At 52.7% G+C, this 13697-nt stretch overlaps 1 protein-coding gene across 10 annotated transcripts in view; it reads left to right on the top strand.

Moving 5' to 3' along the window:
* WNK2 (WNK lysine deficient protein kinase 2) overlaps positions 1-13697 on the top strand; it is a 158115-nt gene that overhangs the window by 62712 nt on the left and 81706 nt on the right. For 5 of the 10 annotated variants that reach the window (XM_060155447.1, XM_060155445.1, XM_060155443.1 and 2 more), the window contains exons 10-19: positions 2493-2648; positions 3101-3292; positions 4772-5326; positions 7825-8118; positions 8672-8721; positions 9515-9683; positions 9770-9886; positions 10272-10442; positions 10713-10758; positions 11274-11393. In XM_060155447.1, coding sequence (XP_060011430.1) covers positions 2493-2648; positions 3101-3292; positions 4772-5326; positions 7825-8118; positions 8672-8721; positions 9515-9683; positions 9770-9886; positions 10272-10442; positions 10713-10758; positions 11274-11393 — 1870 coding nt within the window. The remainder of the gene's footprint in view (positions 1-2492; positions 2649-3100; positions 3293-4771; positions 5327-7824; positions 8119-8671; positions 8722-9514; positions 9684-9769; positions 9887-10271; positions 10443-10712; positions 10759-11273; positions 11394-13697) is intronic. The other 5 variants (XM_060155441.1, XM_060155440.1, XM_060155444.1 and 2 more) reach the window with 5 other exon arrangements.

Below are 13697 nucleotides of genomic sequence, written 5' to 3'. Positions count from 1 at the left end.
TTCTGGCCAGAGTTCCTGTCCACATGGACTAGAGTCTGTGATGGTCCATCTAGTTGGTGCTGGCCTGTTGTCAGTTCCCAGCCATGCAAAAGCAGGCCCGTGGGAGGTCCATCCTTGCCAGTAACTGCAGGGCTGCAGGCTGGAGCAGCCTATGGTGTACCCTCGAAGACCTGCCAGATGAGAAAATACTGGAAACAGAGCCCAGTGACACCCAGTGCTTGCAAAGCTGTGATAAACCTGGCAAGGTCCCGCCCTGTGACTGACGCTGGGCCTGAAAAGTTACTTCTGACTGTTGCAAAGGTGACAGAAAAGCATCATTTATAGTAATGAAGCCTTTGATTTTGTCTCAGTGTCTGGCTTCACTGAGGGAGTGTTAAGTATCTCCTGGCATTTCTCCACCACATATGCAGCTGTTAAAAGTTAGAGGTATGGAAACGACCAAATCACGGGAAGCATTTTCAGTGATGTTTGAGAAGTAGGATTGAAAGGGCCTCATGCTTCTTTATGCCTGTGGAATAATTTGTTAGATGAGATGGAAATTGCTAGATGAGGGAGTCACATTTAGCATTTGTTTTTTTATTTTGATTTTTTTTAATGTTAAAGAAAGCAAAACAATTGCTTGCTTCCCAGTCCCAAATGGTCAGTCCCAGGGAAGTTGCCCTTGAGCCAGGCTGTGGAGAGGGGTCCAGAGAGAGATTTAGATGCCCCTCAGGCCCAGAAGTGGTCAGGGCCAGTGCCCCTGCCCAAAGAGCGTCTCCTGCCTCACGTTACAGTGGCTCCCAACGTGCTCTCACATGTGCTCTCACTCCACGCTCTCACGTGTGCTTTCAATCACGCACTCTCACACTGTGGCTGCCTTTTGGGGCTGCTGAGTGCCGGGCCCCAGCCTTTCTGGCCACCTCTGTCTCTCTTCCCTCCCCTCCTGACTGCTCAGGCTCAGAAAGTCCCTTTGGAAAAGCAGTTGAAGCATTTGCCTCTGCTGACTGGAACCCAGTATTCATCTGCAGTTTGACTCGTTTCACAAAATTAAGTGAAATATGATTTTAGAGCAGGAAGAGTTCATTTATGAGAAGGCCACCTGCTTCTCAGAGCAGTGGTTCTCGGCTTTAGGTCACCCATGCTAGGGCTGAGCCAGAACCTTCCACCGGCCCTCATCCCCTCTAGGGCAGGATCATACTTTCCCTGGCCCCACAGTGTGCTCTCCACCCAGGTCCCTGCAGCACTGCCCCTGTCCTAGTTTTGGCTCACAGGCCGGGATGCCCGTGCACAGGTAGGTCGAGGGCCTGGCCAGGATGCACCCAAAATTGGCTGGAGTGTTCTCTCCCATCTTTTGCCTATTTATGCAAAAACACCTTGGACAGAAGGGGTCCCCAGGGTGCACTGAGGGCTCCTGGGGAGGGTTGCCATGGTGATTTGCCCCTGGGACCCAGGGAAGAAGTGGCACAGACGGTGGAGTCAGGAGTACAAGCCGCTCCTCTGAGGCCTCCAGGCTGCCTGAGCTCCTGACTCCTGCTGGGCTAGGGATTGCGGCTCTAGGAACACGTGCACACGTGACTCATTCCACCCTGTGGCTTCAAGTGAACGCAAAGGAGAGGTTCCATTCTACCCCATGCTGCTTTTCATAAAGTGTTTACTGCAGAAGATGAAATGAGTGATAATGGTTTTGGAAATCACGTGTTTCATCTAGAAAACAAGTGAGAGAACTTTCTGATGTCGATGTGCTCTCACCTTCAGAAGTCATCTCTGTGTTTTTTTCCATAGCTCTCACCTGCTTCTCACATCCCCACTATTTTGAAGTAAATCCTAGACAGAAAGATGTTTTGCCCCAAGATATTTCAGTCTATATCTCTTCAGGATCAAGACTCTGAAAACAAAACCCCGTACCATCATTGCACCTAAAAATGCACAAGTTAGCAGCTGTTCTTAATAGCATCAAACATCCACTACTCAGATTTCTGACTCTTTCCTAGTCCATGTCTATGCTGTGCTTGGCGGTGAGGGCTCACGTCTGTGGCCTTGTTTCTTTCCTGATGGGTGAGTCATGGGAGACTCGCAGCTCTTCAGGGCACCCCTCTCTCCAGCTCTGTCCCACGTTTTATTCCCACGTTTCCATATTCTGTTTGTGAATATATCCACCTGTACACATTTTATATTGTCTTATGAACAAGACACGTATGCCTTTTTATCTTTCCCTCATTTAATGTCATAACAAGCGTTTTCCAAGGTTCCACAAATCTCTTTTAATGATCTTTTCTCACAGCATGATATTCTGTGGAGCTGAAGTTCTAGGACATTCCCTGGTTGGGAGGTGTGGCTGTTCTTGGTTTAGGGACCTCCACACCTTGCTTCTGCTGCATCATGTTCCTCGGAAAGGGTCCCTGGCAGGATGGCAGGCACGGGGAGTGAGAGATGGGTCCCTGGAGATGGTGAGTGTGTGCTTGGCAGGGCTCCTTAGGACAGCTCCTGAGTGTGGCTCTGGGTGCTTTTTGCAGCCTGGCCTGTCGGTGGCCTCCATCCCGCCCCCCGCCCGCCCTCTGCTCCCACAGCAGCCTTTCCCGGAGCCGGCCATGAGCTTCGCCCCTGGGCTGCCGCCGCCCAGTGCCCCTGTGCCGACAGGCCCAGGCCAGCCCACACCCCCCGCCCACCAGGTGAGTGCTGGCTGCCCCTCTTTATGGGTACCATGGGTGCCTCGGTCTCCCCATCCGTATTGGCTGGCCTGAGCCCAGTGTCTGTGAGCCTCCTGGCAGGTCCAGGCCCCCTATACGCCTTCTCTGCAGTTCCAGGCCCCCTATACGCCTTCTCTGGTCCAGGCCCCCTATACGCCTTCTCTGCAGTTCCCCAGGGCCCAGGGTGTAGATGGGAGTGGGGGTGGGTCTCTTGTGTCTGTGGAGTTCAGGGTTCCGCAGCACTCAGAAGGTCCCCGTTGCACACAGTGGTCCTCCCAGATCTGTGTGTCCTGGGCTCCAGCCTGGGTGTTTGAACATGTGTGTGGGTATGTGTGTGTGTGCATGTGTGTGAGTCGATATATTCTGTTGTGTCTAAGTACATAGGTGTATCTCAGGAGGGCACTGGTCTAAGAGAAGCCCCTCTCTCTTTCTAGCCTCCTCACCTGACCCAGCCGGTACCGCTGCCACAGGTCCTGGCCCCACAGCCTGTGGGCCCCCTCCAGCCGGTGCCCCCCAACCTGCCTCCATACCTGGCTCCAACCTCCCAGGTGGTGGCCCCTGCTCAGCTGAAGCCCCTCCAGATGCCTCCGGCGCCCCTGCAGCCACTTGCTCAAGTCCCTCCACAGGTACCTCTCTGTCCCCTGCCCTACAGCCTCACCTTCTCCCCCAGTCTGGTTGGCTGTTCCTTGTCCTCAGGGCACACGGGTCCCTCAAGAGACAGACACTCCCTGATGACAGGGCGGCTGGGCTGCCGTGCTCTCCTGCCTTTGACTTCTGCCCCACATGCATCTAGGATGGGGAAAGGTTTAGTCCAGAGTCAGACCAGAGAAGCCAGGATGGGGCTGTGAGCACGTAGCTATAGTCACCGTCCTCCACAGAGCTACTCGAGGCTGTGCTGACCCTGGATTCTTGGGAGTCCAGGGGACAGCCGAGCAGCTCGCCAACTACAAAGAAGAGTTGACTGTAAAAGTGACTTCTGATGCCCGTCTTCGGGGGAGCATCACGGGACCAGTATCACTTGATAGCACGTGGTTGATGCTTGGGTGCTGTCACTCAGGCTAATGCTGTCAGTGGTCATGCATGTTTCCAGTGAACCTTGATCACGGGACGGCTTTCGTTTCATGGATCCCATTATAGTGTGTTGGCAGAGCTAGGATGGGAAGTGAAGCTGTGAGTGTTCCTGCGGTTTATAGGCACCACCCAGAAGGTTCTTTCATGTCAGCAGTTGCCTGTCACCAGCCTTGTCCTCATTACTCCTGCATTGGAGTCACTTTCATCATCTAGTTCACCCACCACCTTGCTCCTGGTGGTCGGGCATTTAGTTGCTTTTCAAATACACAGAGGTCAGTTTGCATATTTTCGCTGTCTTATAATTACACAAAGGCACATATTATGCAATGCTCGTGTGCCCGCAACCAGAAAAGCTTTATTTTAGAGAGAACTGTCAGAGAATCTGCTGAAATGTTTGAAGGGCTAGATCCACGAGATGTCTCCAGGATGGACAAGCAGACACTGAAGGTTCCAGAGCTCTGCTGTTGTGAGACGCTGCTGTCTCCCAGGATGCATGGCACAGGGGCATTCGGCCAGCAAGGAGGGGCTGGAAGATATGCTTTTCTTGAGATAACCTGTTGAAGAATTTGGTCTCAGTGTGAATTTATACAGATTGGAGGGAATCAGGCAAAGTAATTTCAGATGTTTGGGGCCAGTCCGGTAGCTCTGGCAGTCCTGGTCTTTCTGAATGAGAACATGCCAAAGCTGTGAATCTGATGGTCACTGTTATAACCCCTGATGTCCTTGCAGTCACCTAGCAGTAGCCTCAGCATGGCCCAGCCTGAGCCCCTTTGAGGTGGTGCTGAAGGCGGGGCTGTCTTGAAGGTCATGTCTGCACCCCACACCCTTCTGAGGCCTCCTGCCTTTCCTTCTGTTTGATGGTATCATACACTTGGTTCCATTTAAATTGGGTTTGTTTTTGTTCCCTTCCATAGAAGCTACACAAAAGTGTGTTGGGGCAGAAGCTGTGGGTGACGTGGACCCTCTCACCCAGTGCAGATGTGCTGCAGACACGGCCAAGTCTTGGTGGGGCTGACATGCTTGTTCTCTTTCAGATGCCTCCACTTCCTGTTGTCCCCCCCATCGCTCCACTGGCCACAGTCGACAGCCTCCCTGCAGCCCTTCCTGACCTGCCAGCCACCAGTGGGCCCGCCGTGCCTCCCCCCTCTCAGTATTTCTCTCCAGCTGTCATCTTGCCAAGCCTCCCACTCAGTGCCACCACTGCTCCCCTGCCCACGTCACCGGCCCTGCCTCTGCAGACAGTCAAGCTGCCCCACCCTGCAGGGGCACCACTGGCCGTCCCATGCCAGACCATCGTGCCAAACGTGGCGGCCACTGCTACTGGCATCCCTCTGCTGGCTGTGGCTCCACAGGGTGTGGCTGCCCTGTCCATTCACCCCACTGTGGCCCAGCTCCCTGCCCAGCCTGTGTACCCGGCGGCCTTTCCGCAGATGGTGCCCAGCGACGTCCCGCCTTCTCCCCTCCATGCAGCGCAGAATGTGCGGGCTGCCCCTCCCCACCCGGCACCCCCCATGCTGCCACAACCCCACAAGCCAAGTGTTGCCCGCCTTGCCGAGCAGGCTGCTCCGGCCGCCAGTGCTGGGAGTCAGGTAACCCACCTGCTGGCCAGGGCCCACCCTCTAGGCACTGGGAGACCCCTTAGCACACAAGGAGTTCATGGACCTCTGCTCCTTCTCAGCACCTTGACCCCGGTAGCAGAGTGGGAATGGACAAGCAGGCAGCTCTGTCCCATGGCTGCAGCGTCTCATCCAGCATGGGGGGTGTCTGCTGCCTCCTCTCGCCTCCCAGCACGTGTTAGGAGCCTTGGGGATTGGGGTGGCTAGAAGCTCCACTCTTGGTTCCTTCCCAAGTGTCAGTAGCAGCTGCTTGTGGTGGGGGGGCTCCTGGGCATTGTGGCACCTGCCTTCACCTGGATAGGGTTGGCAGTCTCGGTGCAGCTGTGTCAGCCGCTCCGTGGATGCTGGAGAGGCTCACGCTGCCTGTCTTGTTGCCTGTCAAAGTAAAGTAGGCGGGTAACCCCCATCTCAGCAACTGGGAAATGAGGCAGATGGGGTTCTGACGGGATCTGTTGGTTGTGGACTGGGCAGTGCTGGGTGTACATGGGTTATTGGTTCCAAGGCAGTCATGGCAGACAAGGATGATGTCTCAGAATCAGGTGGGGACCATGGGCAGCTTGTTGGGCTGGCAGTGAAGGGATACAGGGACACGTACCCTGCTGGCTGGGTGGACCTCCCCGTGGCTCCATGCACCTGCGCAGCCCATGCGTGTTTTGGAGCTCCAGGGCAGTTATCCACCCTCACGTGAGGAGAGGAGCTGGCGTGGGGCTCTCACCTTGTGGGGGGCTCTCACCTTGGGGAGGCTCTCATCTGGGCATCCCCCCACCTAGGGAGCCTCTTACTTGGGAGCCCTCCCACCTCAGGGCCTCTTACCTGGGCGCCCTCCCACCTGGCCCCACCCTGGCTCTAAGCCTCAAGAGCTTTGTGCCTGTTGGGCGTGTCCTCTGCCGTTTGAGCTCAGGCTCCTGCCCTTTTGATTTGGTCATGAAGATTCATCCTGGAAGTGTGCTAAGGGGCCAGGTGTCCCCCTAGCTCGTTTTGTACTGAATCCATTCTAGAGTAAGGCACTATGTCCTAAGTATGCACAGATTCTCCTGGATGTTTCTGTCCACAGGGTGTGGCTGCCCTGTCCATTCACCCCACTGTGGCCCAGCTCCCTGCCCAGCCTGTGTGCCCGGAGGCCTTTCCGCAGATGGTGCGGAAGAAGGGATTTGTACTCGGAGAAGGAAGGGACGATTTTCATTGACCAATAGGCTGGTGTTTGTTTGAAAACCAGTGTGAGGAGCTGCATCAGTCCAGTGCCTTGACTGAGCAGGCACCTCCCTGGTCTGTTACTTGGAGTAACACTGACTCGGGTCAGGGCCATTTGGGGAAGGCCAAGGGCCGAGTGGAGGCCTGGGGGTCTGTGGTGTCATTGCTGGGCCCGTGCCTTACGCCACATGCTGGCCTGGCACACTGTTGGCACTGGGTTGTTGGCTCAGCCAGTGGCTGGAGAAGGTGCTGGGTGCTTTGAGGTCACTGGCCAGGCCTGGTGGCCTCTCTGTGGTCCGGCTGGCAGAGGGTCTGTAGTTTATTGATGAGCTTGTCTGGCCGCCCAGAGGCTTCCCTGTGCTGAGGGAAGAGACTCCCCTGAATGCACCAGCTGGGGTGTCTTTGCAGGAGAGAGGGCTCCTCGGCTAGGCTGTGGCTTTCGCATCTTACCCCACATACCACGTGTCTTATTGGTCTCATACCAGCAGGCCCGGTGGCGGGTCATTCCCATTCCCAACCTCAACCCCGAACTGGAGCCCTTAGCCTGTCTTAGCCTTCCCCCATGAGAGCTTTTCAAGAGGGAACAGTAGGGAATCTGGTCCAGCTCCTGAGTCACCCCATGGAAGGCATAGGTCCACAGTCCCTCTTGCCATGGCTGGGATTGAAATGCAGGATTTGTTTGTTTGTTTGTTTTTTTGCGGTACGCGGGCCCCTCACTGTTGTGGCCTCTCCCGTTGCGGAGCACAGGCTCCGGACACGCAGGCTCAGCGGCCATAGCTCACAGGCCCAGCCGCTCCGTGGCATGTGGGATCTTCCCGGACCGGGGCACGAACCCATGTCCCCTGCATCGGCAGGCGGACTCTCAACCACTGCGCCACCAGGGAAGCCCCGGAATGCGGGTTTTGACCTGACAGGAGGCTTGGATGGAGTAGCGTGGTGGCCTGGCCCTGTAGGGTGGTGGCACGGAGCCCAGACAGGTGCTAAGTGTATGCTGTACTTACAGCTTCTCAGCCTGACTCAGCTAGAAGTTCAGAGATGAAGTGCAGTTTTAGGTTTGATTTTATACAGATGGGGACATGAGAGTGTCCGTTCTTGTGTGTTTCATTAAATCTGCATACAAACATTCCTGGATTTGTCTGTGGGGTGTGGGTGGATGGAGAGGGATGTCTGCATTTCCTGCTCACCTGCCTGGATGGTGGAAGTGCCTGCTTTGGTCCGGGACCCTCAGGAAATGCCATGGCCCGCACCCCAATTTGCATCCCTGTCCTCTGTGCCCCCAGATCCTGCTTGGCCACCCGCCTCCATATGCCGTGGATGTCACCACCCAGGTCCCCACAGTGCCCGCGCCTGCTGCCGTTCTCTCCCCACCTCTGCCAGAAGTGCTGCCGCCTACTGCCCCTGAGCTCCTGCCTCAGCTCCCCGGCTCCCTGGCCCCCACAGTGATGGCAGCTGCTCAGAGCTTGCCTGTCCAGACCACTGCGCTCCTGCCACCTGCTAACCTGCCACTGCCCAGCGGTCCTGGGATCACTGGTCCCTGCCCAGCCGTTCAGCTGACAGTGGAGCTGCCCCCGGAGGTGTGTGGCCCTCCCCTTGGGTCTCAGCCCCCATTCCGTCACCCTGATCCCAGCACCACGGCAGCCCTCCTGTGCCGTGACCTTGGGTCTCAGCCCTAGAAGTTGGGGATGCCCTTGGGAAGGTGGAAGCATGTGCTCAGGGACACCATGGGTGCTGTTCTTATCTTCCTCTGCTGTCCCTGGATGTCACACTTTCTTTAATGACACATCCAGCTGGAGACCGTGATTTTTACACATGGATTCAGAGTGCTTTTCTTTGGAGGCGATGGGAAGGCCTGTGACAATTCTTCCTGGGCCATGTGCTCCCTCATGGGGATGATCAAAGTGGGTTAGCGTGTTTGGAAAGGGGGTGGCCCCAGCTTTTAGAAATCTGCTTGGCTCCAAGCGTTAACATAAAACCCCTCACTCCTGCCACCCTGCGTGGTTTGCTTGCTGCAGTCAGAAGGAGGCGGGTGGCGGGCTGGGCTGTGGAGGTGGGGAGACAGCAGACTGATGCGTCTGTGTCGCGGGGGAATGGATGTGACCTGTCCTCCTTTCCATGGTTTTATTTCAGGAGCAGGCCTCGCAGGACAAGCAGCCAAGCCTCCCTCAGAGCTGTGAGAGGTAATGGCACACTTTGCCCTCCTGTGTCAGGGCTTCTAACAATGTCGCTCATTTCCAAGTCTGACGTGGTGGAGCTTCAGGTAGCTCCTGTGGGGTCTTTGTCAGTGCTTGTTGAAATTTGGTAGTCAGTTGTGTTCTGGGTCCTTGTGCTGGTCTGCAATGCCGAGGACCTTCTAGAAGGGAGAGGCTGCAGACAGAGAGTCAGCAGGTCTGGGGACCGTGGGGAGGCCTGGAGGGCAGGGCAGAGTCCAGCCCACATCCTGGGTCTCCCAGCACCTCAGGCACGGAGAATGTTGCATTTGGGGAGGGAACTGGTTACAGGAAGTGACCCTGTGTCCCACCCTTCTGGTAATGCCAGCACCAAACTTGGTGGTCCGCAAAGTCTCCTCAAATCCTACAACAGCTGCATCTGGCTGGCGTGTTCCCCTTGCTGTTGAACAGATGGGGGAACCGAGGCACGGGGGAGGATTGTGTCTTAATCCTGACATTTACTGTAAGCCGAATAAGCCTGATTCACAGGCCAGGAGCTGAGAGGACCTAGGTCCTGGGTCAGAAAGGCCATGTGTTCTCTACGACTCCAACACCGCCTAGGACAGATGTTACAGGGGGAGAAGGGCAGTGGGCTCAGGGGTCTCTCTCCTGGGCATGGCCAGCTTTAGACTCTCTAGGTTTTCCAGGTGAGCACACCCAGACAGTAAATCTTCTGGCTGTTTCCCGAAAAGCCAAGTTTCCACGTGAGGCAGGCTTGCAGGCCCTTCCTTTGGGTACTGTAACATTCTTGGTTTTTGCGTAGCTACGGAGGTTCTGACGTCACTTCTGGAAGAGAGATGAGTGACAGCTGTGAAGGTGCATTTGGTGGGGGGAAGCTGGAAGGCAAGGCCGCTCGGAAACATCACCGCAGGTCCACGCGTGCACGCTCCCGCCAGGAGAGAGCCAGCCGGCCCCGGCTGACCATCCTGAATGTGAGTAGCCAGGCAGAACGGGCCGGCAAGACAGGGCTGGCTAGGCACGGCCTCCTCCCTGGTCTCACTGCCTCAGTGTCCTGTAGGTGTGCAACACGGGTGACAAGATGGTGGAGTGCCAGCTGGAGACCCACAACCACAAGATGGTGACGTTCAAGTTCGACCTGGATGGGGATGCACCTGACGAGATTGCTACCTACATGGTGAGGCTAGGTGTCCTGCCTGGTCAGATGAGTCAGTGGCCCTTCCCCTGGGACTGTGAGGCTGTCTCCCTGTGTCCTATGGGCGCATGCCTGCCAACCCCACTGAGGAGAATATTGGTTGCCAGCCTTACCTGTCCTCCCGCCTCTGCAGGTGGCTGCCTCTTGTGGGCAGCACTGGCCCATCACCTGGAGGGCCTGCTTCTCAAGCTGTGGCTTCTCTTGCTGAACCGTGCAGCCCTGATGTTGGGAACTGGGCTCCCTGGCTGTGTCTTCCCCTCTTGGGCTTAGTCCAGAGTAGAAGTCAAGCAAATCAATCAGTGAAGACCCAGTGTGGCCAGTGGCCCGAGGTACATCCCCACCAGCAGGGTTGCATGCGCTGTTGCAGGTAGAGCACGACTTCATCCTGCAGGCTGAGCGGGAGACATTCATTGAGCAGATGAAGGACGTCATGGACAAGGCAGAGGACATGCTCAGTGAGGACACGGATGTGGACCGTGGCTCTGACCCTGGGGTGAGCCCGCCGCACCTCAGCACCTGTGGCCTGGGTGCTGGGGAGGTAAGTCCCGGGTAAGAGGTCCCAGGAGGGTCTGGGCCTGCTTATTCCCCAGCTCCAGGCTCTGTGAGTACAACACTGTGATGTCGCCTGCTGGAGGAGCCTGTAGGCCATGCAGTGTTGGGTGAGGTGGCTGGGAGGGTGGGCGCCTTCAGTTCAGTTAGAAATGTCCGAGCTCCTGAGGCCCCTCAGATGATTTGAGGCAGTGCTGTGCTCTGAAGGAAGTTCTTGTTCCACGCAGTCTGCTGAGTTCTGATCCTTTACCTCCTTCAGGAGAGTCGCCAACCCCAAGCGAATGCCCCGGTGTATCAGCAAAATGGTATGTCTCCTTTCAAGGCTACACCTGCCAATCAGACATGCATTTGGAGGAGGCATATCTGTCATTGTCCCTTCTCTGCCTTCCAGCAGGCATTTGATAAGAGCCCCACAATGAGCATATCGTAAGGGGTTTTGACTACCACACGGGGTGGGGAGTGCTGGAGTGTGTGGTGAGCATGCCCCCATCGGGGGACAGCTGCCCTGTCTGAGAAGCCATATCTGGCCTGGGTTGGGATGGAGCATTGTGTGGACTCACTGCTGTCTGCTGGTCCCCCAGCCAGCATTACCCCTTCAGTGATGCACCACAGGTGTCCTGGGACATAAGCCTGTGCTGGGGGGACTTGTGAGAGCCTCTGCCAGTGAGGACCCCCTGAGTGGGTTGCACATCCTCCCCACTGGTGTGAGAGGAATTCCCCAAATCCCCATACGGCAGGTCTGGTGCTGGTGGGGAGGGGTCATGCCAGCCTTGGGAGAAACCTGCTCACTCTCACCAGCTGTTTTTGCCCTGCCTCTTAGTCCTTCACACTGGGAAGAGGTGGTTTATCATCTGTCCAGTGGCTGAGCATCCAGCAGCAGAGGCCCCCGAATCTTCACCCCCACTTCCTCTGAGCTCCCTGCAGCCAGATACCAGCCAAGGTATGAGCAGCCAGAACCCCTCAAATCTTCCTCCTTGATAATTAGGTGTGCCTCCTGTGTATTGCTCCACATCACCTCATTGTCCTCAGCCTGGCTTTACCTGTGTTCATGTTTTGCCAGCAGGTGCTGTGTGCCCAGCAAAGTGCAAGGGCCTCACCCTGCACTGTTGCCCCAAAATGCAGAGCAGTCTGTGGGGCTGTGTCCTTGTCTGTATCCCTGTCCTAGTTTTCCACCAAATGAGCCAAGTCAAGGTGGCACTTAGGCTTGGGCCTGCCAGTTACCTTCACAGTGCAGGTGAGGCACATGGGCTGCACAGGTGTGTGCTGAAAGGGCTCTGCGCTTGCCCTTTCTTACCAGTATTGTTGTGGGAAGAAGTCTCAAGGAAAATCAGAAAACATTTTGATATGAACAAGAATGAAAATACAACATATTAAAATATGTGGGATGCAGCTAAAACAGTAATTAAAGGGAAATTTATAGCACTAAATGATTAGAGGAAGAAAGAGATCTCAAATCAGTATCCCAAGCTTTCATTTTGAGAAATTAGGAAAACTAGAACAAAATCCAAAGCAAGCAGAAGGAAGGAAATAAAGAGAAGAAATCAATGAAATTTGAGACAAAAACAATAATAAAAACAATGAAACCAAAAACTGATTCTTTGAAAAGAATTAATAAAATGATTAACTTCTTGTAAGACTGACAAAGAAAAAGACACAAAATACCAATATCAGGAATAAAAAAGGAGACCACTACAGATCTTGTGTAAAAGGATACTAGTCATGGAATACTATGAACAAACCTGCACACATAAATTTGACAACTTAGATGAAACAGACTAATTCTGAAAGCCACAAACTACTAAAACTCATCCAAGGTGGAATAGATAACCTGAATACTCCTATTAACAAGATTGAATTTGCATCAAAAAATCTCCCAAAGGAATTTTCTAGGCCCAGATAGTTTCACTGGTGAATTCTATCAAACATTTAATAAAGGAAATAACACCAATTCTATACAGTCTCATCCAGAAAATGGAAGAGGAAGGAACACTTCTCAAATAATTTTATGAAGCCAGCGTCACCCTTATATCAAAACCACACAAAGGCAGTACAAAAAAAGAGTGACAGATGCTAATCTTTCAAGGATATAGAGGGGGAAAAAAACACTCAATAACATATCAAAAAGACAAATCTAGAAATTTATAAAAATAGTAATATGCCATAACAAAGTGGAGTATATCCTGGGAAGGCAATATTCAAAAATCAATTAATTCACCATATAATGTCAATGGGAATTTCCTTTCTCTACAAAGGGAAAGATACATGATCATATCAGTTGATACAGAAAAAGTATTAGACAAAATACAGTATCCATTTATGATAAAAATGCTCAGCAAACTAGCAATAAAAGGGAACATCCTCAACCTGATAAATGGCATCTACAGAAAACTGACAGCTAGCATCATATTTAGTGGTGAAAAGCTAAATGTGTTTTCCCAGAGATTGGGATCAAGGCATAGATGTCCACTCTCTCTATTCCTATTCAACATCACACTAGAAATCTTAGATTCCAGATGGGCAAGAAACAGAAATAAAAGGCATGTGGATTGAAAAGGAAGAAATAAAACTGTCTCTGCAGCTAATATGATTTTATGTGGAAAAAGTCACAAGCATTCTTAACAACAAACAACTCTTAGAACAAGTAAGAGAGTTTAGCAAGATCACAGGATATATAATCAACAACAAAAATAACTATATTTCTATGCTGACAGTGAACAATTAAAAACTAAAATTTTGAAAGAATACTATTTACAGTGGCTCAAAAAAAAAGATAATAGCTATAAATGTAACAAAACATATACAGAATCTGTATGGTGAAAACTATAAAATATTGATGAAATGGATTAGAGATGACCTAAATAAATGGAGAAACATTCTATGTTTATGAAGACTCAACATAGTAAAAATGTCAGTTCTTCCCAAAGTGATATATAGATTTAATGCAATACCAATAAAAATTCAAACAGGATAATTTTTGCAGATATAGGCAGTCTGACTCTAAAATTTATATGGAAGTACAAAGGTAATTTAAATAGCTAAAGCAGTTTTGAAAAAGGAGAATGAAGTTGGAGGTATCACACTACTCCATATTAAGGCTTATTTTAATGTTACAGTAATCCAGAAAGCTCAGTATTGGCAAAGGGACTGGCACATAGATAAGTGGAAAAGAATAGAAAGCCCAGAAATAGATCCATAGAAATACGGCCATTTGATTTTTTGGCAAAGATGCAAAAGCAATTCTATG

This window comes from Lagenorhynchus albirostris, chromosome 7, assembly GCF_949774975.1.
Source record: "Lagenorhynchus albirostris chromosome 7, mLagAlb1.1, whole genome shotgun sequence".
Lineage (NCBI taxonomy): Eukaryota > Metazoa > Chordata > Mammalia > Artiodactyla > Delphinidae > Lagenorhynchus > Lagenorhynchus albirostris.
Note: the sequence above shows the minus strand (reverse complement) of the source record. Positions and strands in the feature narration are given on the sequence as shown.